General features: G+C 41.0%; 1 protein-coding gene across 2 annotated transcripts in view; it reads right to left on the bottom strand.

Moving 5' to 3' along the window:
* LOC146640643 (NLR family CARD domain-containing protein 3-like) overlaps positions 1-13,164 on the bottom strand; it is a 133,891-nt gene that overhangs the window by 42,546 nt on the left and 78,181 nt on the right. The window contains exons 1-3 of one of the 2 annotated variants that reach the window (XM_085399942.1): positions 2,985-3,048; positions 1,026-1,078; positions 366-418 (exon numbers count right to left, since the gene is read on the bottom strand). In XM_085399942.1, coding sequence (XP_085256068.1) covers positions 366-418; positions 1,026-1,057 — 85 coding nt within the window. In that variant the 5' untranslated portion in view covers positions 1,058-1,078; positions 2,985-3,048. Of the gene's footprint in view, positions 1-365; positions 419-1,025; positions 1,079-2,984; positions 3,049-13,164 lie in introns of those variants that run through there. The other variant, XM_085399943.1, reaches the window with a different exon arrangement.

Here is a 13,164-nt window from a genome sequence, read left to right as displayed (position 1 = left end):
ATGTAAGTGTGAAAACCACATGAACAGTGAGTTTTTTCTTTAAATTTCTATATTTATGTTTTTTCACTATCATTTCACTTTCAATACATTTGTTTCAGTTTCAATATTTCTTCAGTTTCATTTTAAGGTGGCATCGTTTTAACCTCATATGTGGGTTCAAAGTACAAAAAAGTCCAGTTGTTTCTCTGCCAAACTCCTTAGACTGGAAGTTCTCATGTTATATTAATGTCCCACAGAAAGATTAAGGCAAAGATTAGGACAGGTTACAACTCGTGAATTTCATGTACTTATCACAGTTACAAAAAAGAATCTGCCTGAAGTCTATACATCCATACGTCCCATCATACAAAGCACTGATCTCCTACCTGCTGATGGAGCTGCTTTGGCTGGCTGTTCTTTAGGTTCTTCCATCATCTTGCTATTAAAAACACGAGAAGATGATTTTACCAAAAGAAACAGTGAACACAGTCTGGGTGTCACATCATATGAATTTGTGTCATGGTTTAGTGTACGGGCCACACACACTGAAACTGATCTATGTGAAAGAACACATCGACGACATGTGAATGTAGTGATAACCTCATCATAATAGAGGTTTTTACTTTTTCACATATTTGTTCAGTATAATGATTAAATAATCTGACAATACAAACCTAAAATACTTTGTTCCCTGTCTGCGACTTTGTGCGTCTCTGCTGTTAGTGCTTAAAGGAAGTTTTAAACTTAAAATCCTTCCCCACATATGTGACTGTGGTCTCTGGGGCCATTATCCTGAAACACTGGGGCTCAGCCCTGAAAGCTTTGCTATCTTCACCTGATAACAGCAGCTGTTTAAAGTTACTGAGTTTGACAGGGAAGTGAATGTAAATGTGAGACACTGTGTGCTCACAGCTAAAGGCTGCAGTCAGCTGTGTCAGAGCGTCCAATGATCCTTTAATAAACACTCAGAGCTCCATGTTGATGAAGCTGTCATGTGTGAGCTTGTGAGGCTCCTTTAAACTGGCTCTGCTCTGTCAGATGCTCACCTCTTCTTCACTGTCTCTGCTGCACTCTCCATCTCCTCTCTCTCTCTGCTGTCCTGTTTAAAAAAACAAACAAATCAGCGTTAGCCAATCAAACTCTGTGCAGATGCTGCAGCTACAGCTGATATGTCATTCAGCTGTTCATCAATCAGCTTCTGCTGCTGTTTATTCTGCTCTTACTCTGAACACGTGCAGATCTAGATTTCTTGGGGTGTCAAAATCAAACCGTTTGTTTTTTCAAACACATGTGCAGGTGTTACACATGGTTTTCATAAAGTAGCAGCCAGTTGAGGAGGATGACTCTGAGGATGATGAGGTAACTTTTACAAACATGAGAAACCTCATGGATGGGAGCCAGGAATCATAAAACTAAAATCAGGTGGATCATCACACCTAACGCGTTATTTACGAACACGTTAGTCCCAACACTGATTGTTACAGGATACAGCAGCAGGGAAAAGTTCTGGACTGTCACGATTGGTCAGAATTAGCCCAACAAAATATAACCAATTTTACCTTTTTCTAAAGACAGAAAAGACATCTAGTCCTTTTTTCTTTTACATATATTTTTTTAATTAATCAACAATAAAGCTCAACGCTACACCAGCTTCTAGCTTTGATTGACACAAAACTTAAAAATCAGCCTAATTCTGAGGAGTCACTGCATGACACTCACAGTCTTTGTCATTGTTGATTCTTAGCTCACAAACAGTTCTTATGAGGACTAACTAGTGGTGAAGGTTTAGCTCTTCATAAAGTTACAGGAGGATAAAATAAACATGAGATCGTTGAAATAATCCTGTCTGATCACACGTGTGGACAATAAACGCTGTAACACAAACTGAACAGTAATGTAACGACACTCATCTCTCACGTCTGCACTAAACTAAAACGTCACTACTTCCACATCTAGTTGGTTTTAATGGAGGCGGAGTCTCCCTGCCCAGTGTGCGCTCAGGATAATTAACTTGTCACAACACAGGAAGTGAGCGCATGTAAATCAGAAAGTGTCAGGTTGCCTAGCAACCATGACACTAGCGTCTTGAAACGCACTGAGGGAAATGAAGTGAAAGATCTTCGTTTTAACTGACAGGTTTCAAAGACACTCAGAGACCTGCAACAACATGAAAACACATCACTGTAACACTCAAAACTGCAATCATATGAAATCATAAGTGAAGGACTGTGATGATGTTGTGTTATGGAGAGTCTGCTGAGTCCAACCTCTAAGAATTACGAGTCTGGACTTTAATGATTAATGATTCAAAATTCAGACATCAAAGTTTCTCACGTTACAGAATCAGATGAACAGACATGAAGGGATATTTGTGGTTTTATGCACAGAGTCAGAATCAGAGTCAGAGGTGTTCCTCATGATGCTTGGTGATGGAAACAGTCTCATCGACGTTTCCATCACCAAACTAGAGAAACTAGTAGCTGCACGCAGCAGAGTTTAGCACAGCTGATCTCTGTGACGCATCAACAGGAACAACATGTTGTTAAACAGGACTGTATAAAGACTCAGAGTCTGACTCACACCTGAACAATGAGGCTGTGCAGCATCGTCCTGTCACACCTGCTAAACCACTCGTATCAGTTTGAGCCCGAACAGTAACACGGTCACATGACCGACGAGGCCAACGCGCCCAGACGAACGTCTTCCTTGTGGAACTAACTTGTTCCTGTTATCAGATTTGTGAGCAGCAGCTGAAACTACCACATGAATAAATGTTCTTCAAACTGTTTGATTCCAGCCAATCAATAATCTATAATCATGAGGATTCAAACACAAGAGCTGAACGTGTGGTTACATTGTAACCTTGGTTCTCTGAGTGAGAGACTCTCTCCCCTCTGTCACATATGGAACAGAGGGGAGAGAGAGTGTCGGTGTGATGGAGAACATCAGGTCCAAACATCACAGAAACAAACAAACTGTTAAAGGAGGAAACAAAGCAAACTTACAGTTTCTTCACACAGAGACACCAACAACAAGCTCCACTGTCCCACTCTGATCCTGTCTCCTCCTCTTTTATTCTTGCTCTGAGCTCTTTTTGGATGTGTGTTTCTGTCTCCACCCACAGGAATGCATTGATACACTGTTGATAACGACACGAGAGCAGACGTGTTACAGAAAAATAACCTAAACACCTAAATAACGTAAAATAAACAGAATATTTATTAATATGTTTAATTTCTCTTTAAAAGCTTTTCTTCTCCTCAAATCCTTTGTTTAAGTTCAATCTAAGGAAAGAAAAGCGTCTTCTTTAAGTTTCTCAAAGAAGTCCACGATCTGTAGGCTCATGGAAATTCATTTTGTTGTTTTTTTGAGCAGAAACACCAGAGTGTAGAGCAGGAAAACGATCCCAGCAGGACGTCTCTGTTGGGGAAATATCCCAGTTATTCCCCTGAGCCTGGTTAGTGAACTGAATCAGAGCTGTTCATCGATCCTACAGGTGCTAACATACAAACACGATCAGCAGCTTCTCTCATATGGAGAACACACTTCAACATCTGCAGCAAATCCTGTGTTTTATGTTGATGTGACCAACATCTTGTGTTGAGTCTTTGAAGATGAGGAGCCAAACACAGACAGTGGATCCAGAAGGACTGTTTATTCAGGGCTTTAATACGACTGAACTGATGCTTCACATCCTGTTTAGAGACGATCGACCAACACAGGCTCAGTCCTCACTCATCACACGGACTTCAGTCACACTGGGATCAACAGAGGAGACTGTTCACCATCACAGTTCAGCAACAATAATCAGAGCTTTTCTCTCTTGGTGAGGATCACATGTTCTGACACACAAAATATCTTCTGCTTTAACTCGTCTCTCTTTTTTAGTTTGGTTGTCGTGTTTTTTACTCTTTGTTCCTGTCAGTGTCAAATATGAGAGCAAACTGTTTTATGCAGGAGCCAAACCAACACCAAGCTGACCAAGAGAACCTATAACACCACCAGAATTTATTATCCAGACTTTACTGACAGATTTATGTGCAAGTAAAGCTGTTTTTTTTTAATTATGTTCACTGCGTTCAGCCAAGGAAGCATTCGTTCTTGGAAGTTCACCAAACGAGTAAATCCAGTTCAGCAGAGTTCCAGTTTGTAGCACAGCTGATCTCTGTGACGCATCAACAGTAACAGTAGGGGTGAGCGATAGAAACGACATACGATAGAAATGATATAAATTTGGCCAAAGATAGAGATTGTGACTATACCGCATGTTGATGATGTCATCAAGCTGCGCCTGTTTTGGTCGAAAGCATCGCAGCGGCTACAACAATTATCATCTGCAATTATGGCGGGCGACAGTCATAGCAAAGAGATGAAGCACTATTGAAATATGGCGAAAGCCAAAAAGTTAGCATTCATCCTCCAGCTTCACTGTGCTAATGTTATGCTAACATAGCTGTGTCGCTAGCAGTCACGTAGCACAACATTATATACCAGGTAGTCCAACTTCAGTAACCCTGCAAACGCCACTGCTGTTTAGTCTTCATTTATGTTGGAAGTGATAGCAGAGCTGTACGTTTGAATTAGTTTCAAAAATCTCTCAGTCAGAATATGCTATGAAATGTTTAGGTGGAAACTAGCGAGCTAACTTCCTGTTAACTTCTAACTCCGTTAAATTGAATAAATTCTGTTTTCATGGATGCCTGGATGTAGGGCTGCTCGATTATGGCAAAAATGATAATCACGGTTATTTTCATTGAAATTGAGATCTCGATTATTTGACAATATTTATTTAACAATAACAATGTGTTGAATAATGACTTTAAAGATTGTCAAAAAATAATATAAAATAGTGTGCAAATACTGATAACAGTGCAAATGTTTGCAATATAAAAAAATAAATGAAAAATGTAAACATCTATGTTTAGTGAACTTTGCAGTGTTGCTCTGTGGTGCAGCTATGACACCGTAGCAAAGTTTACACACAGTCTACTTGATCCACGTCTGACTGAACCCATGTTTCCAAACCACTGAAGTTTTTTTTACCTCTTTTCAACCAACAGCAGTCACTCTCCTCTCCAAATAACTTCTGTTTAGCTTTCCAAGCTTCCCTCGGGTCCTCTTAATCAGCGGTCCCCAACCCCCGGGCCTCGGACCGGTGCCGGTCCGTGAGTCGTTTGGTACCGGGCCGCGAGAGTTGAGGCTCAGGTGTGAAATGTATAGTTTTCAGGGTTTTTATCGGTTTTCCATGTTATTTTGTTATTGTTTTTATCGTTTACTCAGTTTTCCTGGGTCTTTTCACGTGTGTTATGAATAAATCTTTTTTTCGGTACCGGTACTAGTTTTATTTTGTTGCATTTATCCGCGACACCTTAAAGGCCGGCCCGTGAAAGTATTGTCGGGCATAAACCGGTCTGTGGAGCAAAAAAGGTTGGAGACCGCTGCTCTTAATTGTTGTGACACGTGTTTGAAATGCAGAGAGGTGCGCTCGATTTGCCACACGGAGCAGCGCGAGAGTAAAGCACGAGGGAGGGGCTAATAATCGGCTCAGTCATTTTTAATGATCGTTGAAAGCCCAGATCGTAATCGAGATTAAAATTCGATTAATTGAGCAGCCCTACCTGGATGTTAAACTTAATTGTTACACCTGGTAAAGCAGCAACGCTGATGATTTAATTAAAGATGAAAGAATTTAGACCATTTTTAACTCTTTGTGTTCGTTTGACTTTGGTACCTGAAGCTGTCGGAGTTTTGGACCCAGATTCCTCCGTGAAGCTCCTCACTACGGCAGCCGTAATGCTCTGACGATCCATCAAGCAGTGCTGCTTACCAAAGTTGTACTAAAACATTTTTAACAGATTTCTGCAGCCAAAATCGGTTCGAGGTCAGTAAGCACAACCAGAATTCATACATACATAAGGCACACTCTCGATTTTTGAGGAAATTAAAGGATTTTAAGTGTGCAAAATATGTTATACAGAAGAATATATCGTGATATGGATTTGAGGCCATATCGCCCAGCCCTAAACAATAGGTTATTAAACACATCAGTTTGATCCACAGATCAGATCATACATCAGGTTTACTTCATGTAAAATAAAGGTCTCACTCTATGAGCTCCATCAGTCTGTGTACCTCCTCATTGTCATTTCTGAGCAGAGTTTACCTGCACACTTCCTCATGTCTGACAGTGTCACAGTGTGTGTGTGTGCCAACATTAACCAGCTTATCATCAGCTCCTTGTGCTTCATGAATAACTCAGACTGACAGAGTGATGAACAGAGCACAGAGGGAGGCTCTGCTCTGGTCCATCAAGCAGGATTCACATAGTAACATGTTTTTCCTTTGAACACTTCATTGTGTTTAACTTGAAACAGATTAAAAAGTGTTCGATTGTGCACTTCACACAGTCCTGAGTCACAGAGGCTTAAATGTGTTTGATTCTGAGAGGCTTTACTCCTGCATCAACATCAAGTATATGTAGGATTTAAACCGCAGTGAAAACATCCTTAAATATTGATGGTGTGTGAGAGAGTCTGTATTTACTTCTGATTATCTCTGTTTGCAGTGACCCTGAACTGAGCTGGAGCAGCTTCATGTTGTTTTGACGTCACTCAGTAAAACCTGAATGTCGGCTTCTGAAGAACAAACTGGTTTCATCTGTTTCCAGTTAAAGGGACGATCATTGTTCCACCAGTGATGTTGGATCCAAAGTTTCATTCAGATCGTTTTAAACTGTTTATCAAAGACAAATGTTTGAGTGCAGAGTTACTGACTGATAACCAGAGTGGATTCAGCCAATCATCAAATCATCTCATTGGTTTTATTTTATGTAAATACAAACGTCTCACTTCCTGATCTGCTCATAAAGTTCCTAAAGACAAACTGTTAAAGGAGGAAACAGAGCAAACTTACAGCTTCTTCACACACCAACAACAAGCTGCACAGCTGCACACTAAACACAGACACACAGGTGATTCCTGGAAGGAGGCGGGGCTTCACCTGAAGCAGGACAGGTGGAGACTTGATAGGAATTTTCCCCGTACAGGGAGGAGGCTGATCTTCAGATGAGTTCCTGTTAAATCTGATGAAACAAAGTTAAAAGTGGACTCAGTCTTGTCTGATTTCACTCTGTTTTTCACTGAGCAGGTTTAAGTTTTATTAATGAAAATCAGCAGAGCTTGGTACTGATGGAAGACCCTCCTCTAATCGTTGTCATTCAGAGTGATCCAACCTGTTTGTGAATGCAGCTCACAGACTCTCCACATTTCCACACGACTTAAATGGTAAATGGCCTGCATTTGTATAGCGCTTTACTCTACATCCAGTCATCCACCCATTCACACACACATTCACACACTGGTGATGGCAGCTACATTGTAGCCACAGCTGCCCTGGGGCGCACTGACAGAGGCGAGGCTGCCGGACACTGGCGCCACCGGGCGAGTCCCTTCATGCATCGTTGACCAACGTGGACGTGGTGGAGTAACAGTTGTGGAGAATGCAACAGCTGAGGTTTGAGAAAAGGAGCTAATAGCCAAGGTCAGCGGCTCTCCTACTTCCTCATAAGGAAACTTCTCAGGTGGATGTCTTTCTCTGTCAGAGCGCCTCCACCTTACTGGCTGTGGTGCAGTGAGATCTGAGTCAGTCTTGGTAGGAGTCAAGTCAGGTTCATCAATCACAACATGGTCTGAAGACCAAGCACCTGAGTGAACATAGTCAACACGACTTGTGCCAAAGACTTCAGGTGTGTCAGGTTGGTGGGTTTGCCAACCAGGTAAGGACATTTCTGGTATAACAGTGTCAGAGAAGTTCTGACGTGCACTGTTGGGCTTCCTGTTAGACTCTCTTGGTAAACCTCAGAGCCTGACGTCTACAAACCAACTGTCCTTTGACATTTTTAGATGTGGGGTCAAAAGCAGAGCTGATCGAGGATTTCAGTGATGGCTCCAAATATCTAACCTGCACTTTTACATAGCAGCTGCTCCGTCTGTCAGTAATTTAAAAACTTTTAATAAGCTGCTGTTTCTCACTGACCGTCAGCTGTAGCTGAGCAGGATATCATTGCATTTGAATCCTCCTCGCTCTCTTTAACCCGAGTTCCTTCTGATTGGTTTCTTGGTCCTACAAAGAGAGTCTGCTGCCTGAGGGCCCCAGCTCCTCCTCCACCTACTGCTGTGGACATTTATAAAACATCAATCCAAGAAAAATTGTCTGGTTTGTAATAGATAGTCATTTTTTATTAGAGTCTACAGCAGGAACCAACCTGAACCTTGTTATGAGCTGAATCAGTGCTGGACTGTAGAAATGCTGTTTCAGTGGCTGCTGCAGGAACCAACATGGAAACGTGTTCAGCAGCTTTCCAGCTCTAATATAGGAAACACAAGATCAGAGTTTGGACACACTGGAACCAAACAGTTTTGTCTCGGACTTTTATTTCAGCATCATCGTTTGGGTTGAATTAAAACCTTTCAGCAACGCTAACCAGACTTTACGAGGTAAACGTGTATCTCCAAGAATGTCTTGCTAAGAGTCGCGTGTTCTGGGAAACAACACACAAATCAGTGGCATCAATAAGGTTGTGTTTCATGTAATACTCTAGACTTTACTGTGAGACCATCACTAACATGCAGACGTCACAAAGTTGTTCACGGATCACATTAATCCAGAGTCACAGACATGCAGAGACACTTCCAGGTATAACATATATAATCCACACAGTCAGTCACAGCTGAGCTCTTTACTGAAGTCAGCATCAGCTCTCTGCTCGCTCTCACATCATATTCATGACAATCAGACGTGTTTCAATGATGCTGCTGTTTTCAGCCAAGCACACAGTCTCCATGGAAGTTTAAACTGGAAACACTGGTAACTGCAGCAGAGTTTCATTTGGAGCAGACCTGATCTTTGTGACGCATCAACATGTCAACACAGTATTTAACAGAACTGCAGTTTGCATCAGATCATACATCAGACTGACCACGTTTGTCATTTCATCAAACCTTCCATTAACATATTCAACAGTACTTACACTATCTTAAACATGTTTTCTTTTTAAAATGTTTGCATATTTATTAAATATAAACTGTGCAGTATTTCATTGATGGAGGCCAAGAAAACACAGTTACAGGAGAAATGTATTTAAGCTTGAAATGTAGCTGCACTCGGTAGAATTGAGCCAACTGGTTGTCTTCATTTTCAGTTCTGATGAGCTCACATGTTTAAGATCATCGGTTTAAAGAACCATAAGGCCGTGGATCCTTTAGGGTTTTATGGTTTGAGTTTACAGTGAGAGGTGTTGATAATGATGTTGGCTGTTTTCAAGTTGAACAATCTTCCAGGGAAGTTTAAACTAGAAAAACGAGTCACTGCCTGCAGCAGAGATTCAGTTTGCAGCATTCCTGATCTTTGTGCAGCAGCAACAACATGTTGTTAACAGAGCTGTGTAAAGACTGACTCACCTCACCAGGCTCTCTTTCATTCACATCATACACAACATTTACTTCATTACAAGCTGTGCTGCTCAAGTTACTGGAAATAAGTACTCAGTTACTAAGTAATCCCATGTCTTTACTGATTACTTATTTTCAAAAGTATTTGGTTACTTTACTCTTTAAAAAAACACGACTTGAATACGTAATAAAGTAGAAAGTAGACGTTTCAGCCCGAGACTTTTTCTGCATAATCCATCATATAGAAATGAATCAAATTAAAAAGCCTTTCTTTTAATTGTTTTATTGTTTTTAATCTTTTTATTTTATGCATCAAGAAAAGATTAAATTATATTATAGCTGTTTTTGACTTGATGAAATGTGTTTAACATTTAAACCTATTTCCTGTATATTCCAGCACATGACATAAAATAATGTTTTGTGTTTCCACTCCCGAGTGGGGCGGGTGGAGGTCTGCCCACAGCGGTCATGTCAGGGGGAGGATCCGGGGGTTTCTCTGTCAATGTCACGTTCCCATGGCAGCGTGCTTGCTCAGATCTGAAGTGTTATGGTCCTGGGTGGGTGGCCCAGTGTTTTTTGAGTTTTGGTTTCTTCTCACGGTTCCTTAGTTTTTTTAGTGTTTCCTGAGTTCTAGTTTTAGGGTTTGTTATGTGGCTTCCTTCTGCATTTCCTGTTTTATTGTGAAGGTCTGTGTCTTATGCCAGAGTGTTCAGTTTGCGTTTCCCCTGTCTCGTCTTGTCAATCAGAATCGGCCGTGCCTCCCTCCTGTGTGTAGTTTCCCCTCTGTGTATTTATAGTGTGTGTTGTCTCGTGTTCGTCCCTGGTTCGTCTGTGTCGTCTCCTTCACGTCTCCCTGCATATCTTTCTAAGGATTTCAGGTTTGAGGTTAGTTTTGTTTAGTGATGGGTAGATGAGGCCTCGTGAAGCGTTTCAGCACATTCCCCAAACTGTACCGATACTGTGTCGACACAGTGTTGCTGTTTTGCTCCATACTGACACCTGCTGGACTTTAAATATCATTGCAGGCAACTTACTTGAGACTCAACAGACACCTAGTCATACTTGTTTACACTGTAAGGTACAGTGGAACCCCGACTTACCAAATTAATTCGTTTCCGAAGGTCTTTCGTAAGTCGAACATTTTCGTAAGTCGAAGCACCCATTGCGCGTTTTGAGTGAGGTGATGCTGAATGATAGGCTATAGGCTAACAACAATACTCTAACTAGAACAACAATACATCAGTGGAACAGCGATGCGCAAGTACGGAAGCCAAGGGGTTGTCTCCGAAAACATTAGAGCACTTTTGCAAACATGTGATGTCTTCAGGGGCGGATCTAGAAGGGTGGCATGCATGTGCCACCCTAAAATGATCCCTTGCCAACCCAAGTGCCACCCCAGTTTTGCATTTGACAGTGTTGTTTATTAAAATAAGATCGCATTAACAGTTTGAGCGTAGTTACAGGCAGCAGTGATATATACACATATATAGTATATATATATATATATATATATATATATAATACTATATATATATATATATATATATATATATAGTATATATATATATATATATATATAGTATTATATATATATATATAATACTATATATATATATATATATATATATATATATATATATATATATATATATATATATATATATATATATATATATATATAGTATTATATATATATAGCATATACACTGGGTGAATGTGCAGTAGTAGCAGCAAGCAGGTGAATTCTGTACATTAATATGAATAGACATCTGACTATTTTACAGGATAGACAATATAAACATATTTAAAATTAAAGGAATTGAAATGTACATTGTGCCTTGGTTTAGAGTGTCTGGAAGAGTCCTGTCTCAGTCAGTTATAGATGATGTGAGAGGGCGGGTGTGTGTGTTTAGGGCACGGATGGCTTGGGGATAGAAGCTCCTCTTGAGTCTCTCTGTCCTTGCCCGGAAGATGCGGAACCTTCTACCAGATTGCAGAAGTTGGAACAGTTTGTTGCCAGGATGGGACGGGTCCTTCAGTATCTGCTCTAGTCCGGCATCTCCTGGTGTAGGTGTCCTGAAGCGGGGGGAGAGCAATCCTGCAGCAGCGTTCTGCTGTACGGATCACTCTCTGGAGAGCTTTTTGGTCCTTCACACAGCTGTTCCCGAACCACGATGTCATGTTCTGTGTGAGGATGCTCTCCACAGCGCCTGTATAGAAAATCCTGAGGATCTTTGGAGAGACCCTGAACTTCCTCAGTTGTCGTAGGTGATACAGGCGCTGCCTAGCCTTTTTGGTCTGGACCTGAATGTGTCAGGTCTGAGGAGATGTGGACACCAAGATACTTGAAGGACTGCACCCTCTCCACTGGAGCTCCATTGATGATAATGGGCTTGTAGTCTCTGTGCGATGTGAATTATATTATATGTGAATGATATAATGTTAAATTACTATTAAGCAAATGGCTGACTAAGTATTGTAGACTTTAGTTTACTGCAGCCATGTTTCATATAAATCAGGTATCATACAAAAATAAAAATAGCTTCAAATACAGTCATGACAATAAAGAATATGACTTTAAGGACTTAACATCATTACTTCAGTTATAGTACACCAACATCTCTGATACATTAGCACTAAGGGAACACTGAATGACCTGGTGGGTTTTGTCCATAAAACTACTCATCTACTGACCTTGGTTTTAAGTTGGACAGTGATTTTAAATTGGACAACCAAATCAGAGCAGTGGTGAAGTCCGGTTTTTATCATTTAAGGCGACTGGCAAGAGTAAAATCTTTTCTTTCGAGGCAGCACCTTGAAACAGTGATCCATGCTTTTATTTCTTCCCGCCTGGACGACTGTAACTCACTTTATGTGGGGGTCAGTCAGTCGTTGCTCTCACGTCTGCAGCTGGTTCAAAATGCGGCTGCACGACTCCTAACAGGAACTCAAAAAAGAGAGCATATAACCCCCGTGCTGGCCTCTCTGCACTGGCTGCCTGTGTCTTTTAGAGTTCATTTTAAAATTCTTATGTTTGTTTTTAAATGCCTTCACAGTCTTGCCCCGCCTTACCTCTCTGAGCTTCTTCATCCCCACACACCCTGTCGGTCTCTCAGGTCAGCTGACCAGCTGCTCCTGGAGGTACCGAGATCCAGGAGGAAGCTCAGAGGGGCGGGGCCTTCTCTATTGTGGCTCCAAGTTATGGAATCATTTGCCCATGCACGTTAGAGAGGCCCCTTCACTGTCCACTTTTAAATCACGTCTTAAAACCCACTTTTATTCCTTGGCTTTTAACCTCAGTGAGACTTAGTTTCTTTTTTAATTGAAGTAGTTATTTAATTAATGATTTCACTCTTCTTTTATTTGTGTTTTATTTATATCTCATGTAATTTTATTTTACAGTTCCAGTGTACAGCACTTTGTGTCAGCTGTGGTTGTTTTAAAGTGCTTTATAAATAAAGTTGATGATGATCTCAGATGACCACAAAGTAAAAGATCTCTCAGCAACATGATGCAACAGTTTAGGCACTGTTGCCCCGATCAGATCAGTGAGCTTTTTATTCTAAACATGAGCTGCTGTTACAGCAACAGACATTAATCCTACTGGTGTCCCACACAACAACTCAGTGTCCACTATGTGAAGCAGCCAAACACAGGCCTGCTCCTCTCACTAACAGAGACAAACTGCTGGCATGTTGGTTTCCATCTATACTGTCCAGTCTCTGCTGGTGGACAC

The sequence above is a fragment of the Rhamphochromis longiceps genome, unplaced genomic scaffold (genome assembly GCF_057381845.1).
Source record: "Rhamphochromis longiceps isolate RC_006_pf unplaced genomic scaffold, R_longiceps_female_GT1.1 unmapped_scaffold_4, whole genome shotgun sequence".
NCBI lineage: Eukaryota > Metazoa > Chordata > Actinopteri > Cichliformes > Cichlidae > Rhamphochromis > Rhamphochromis longiceps.
Note: the sequence above shows the minus strand (reverse complement) of the source record. Positions and strands in the feature narration are given on the sequence as shown.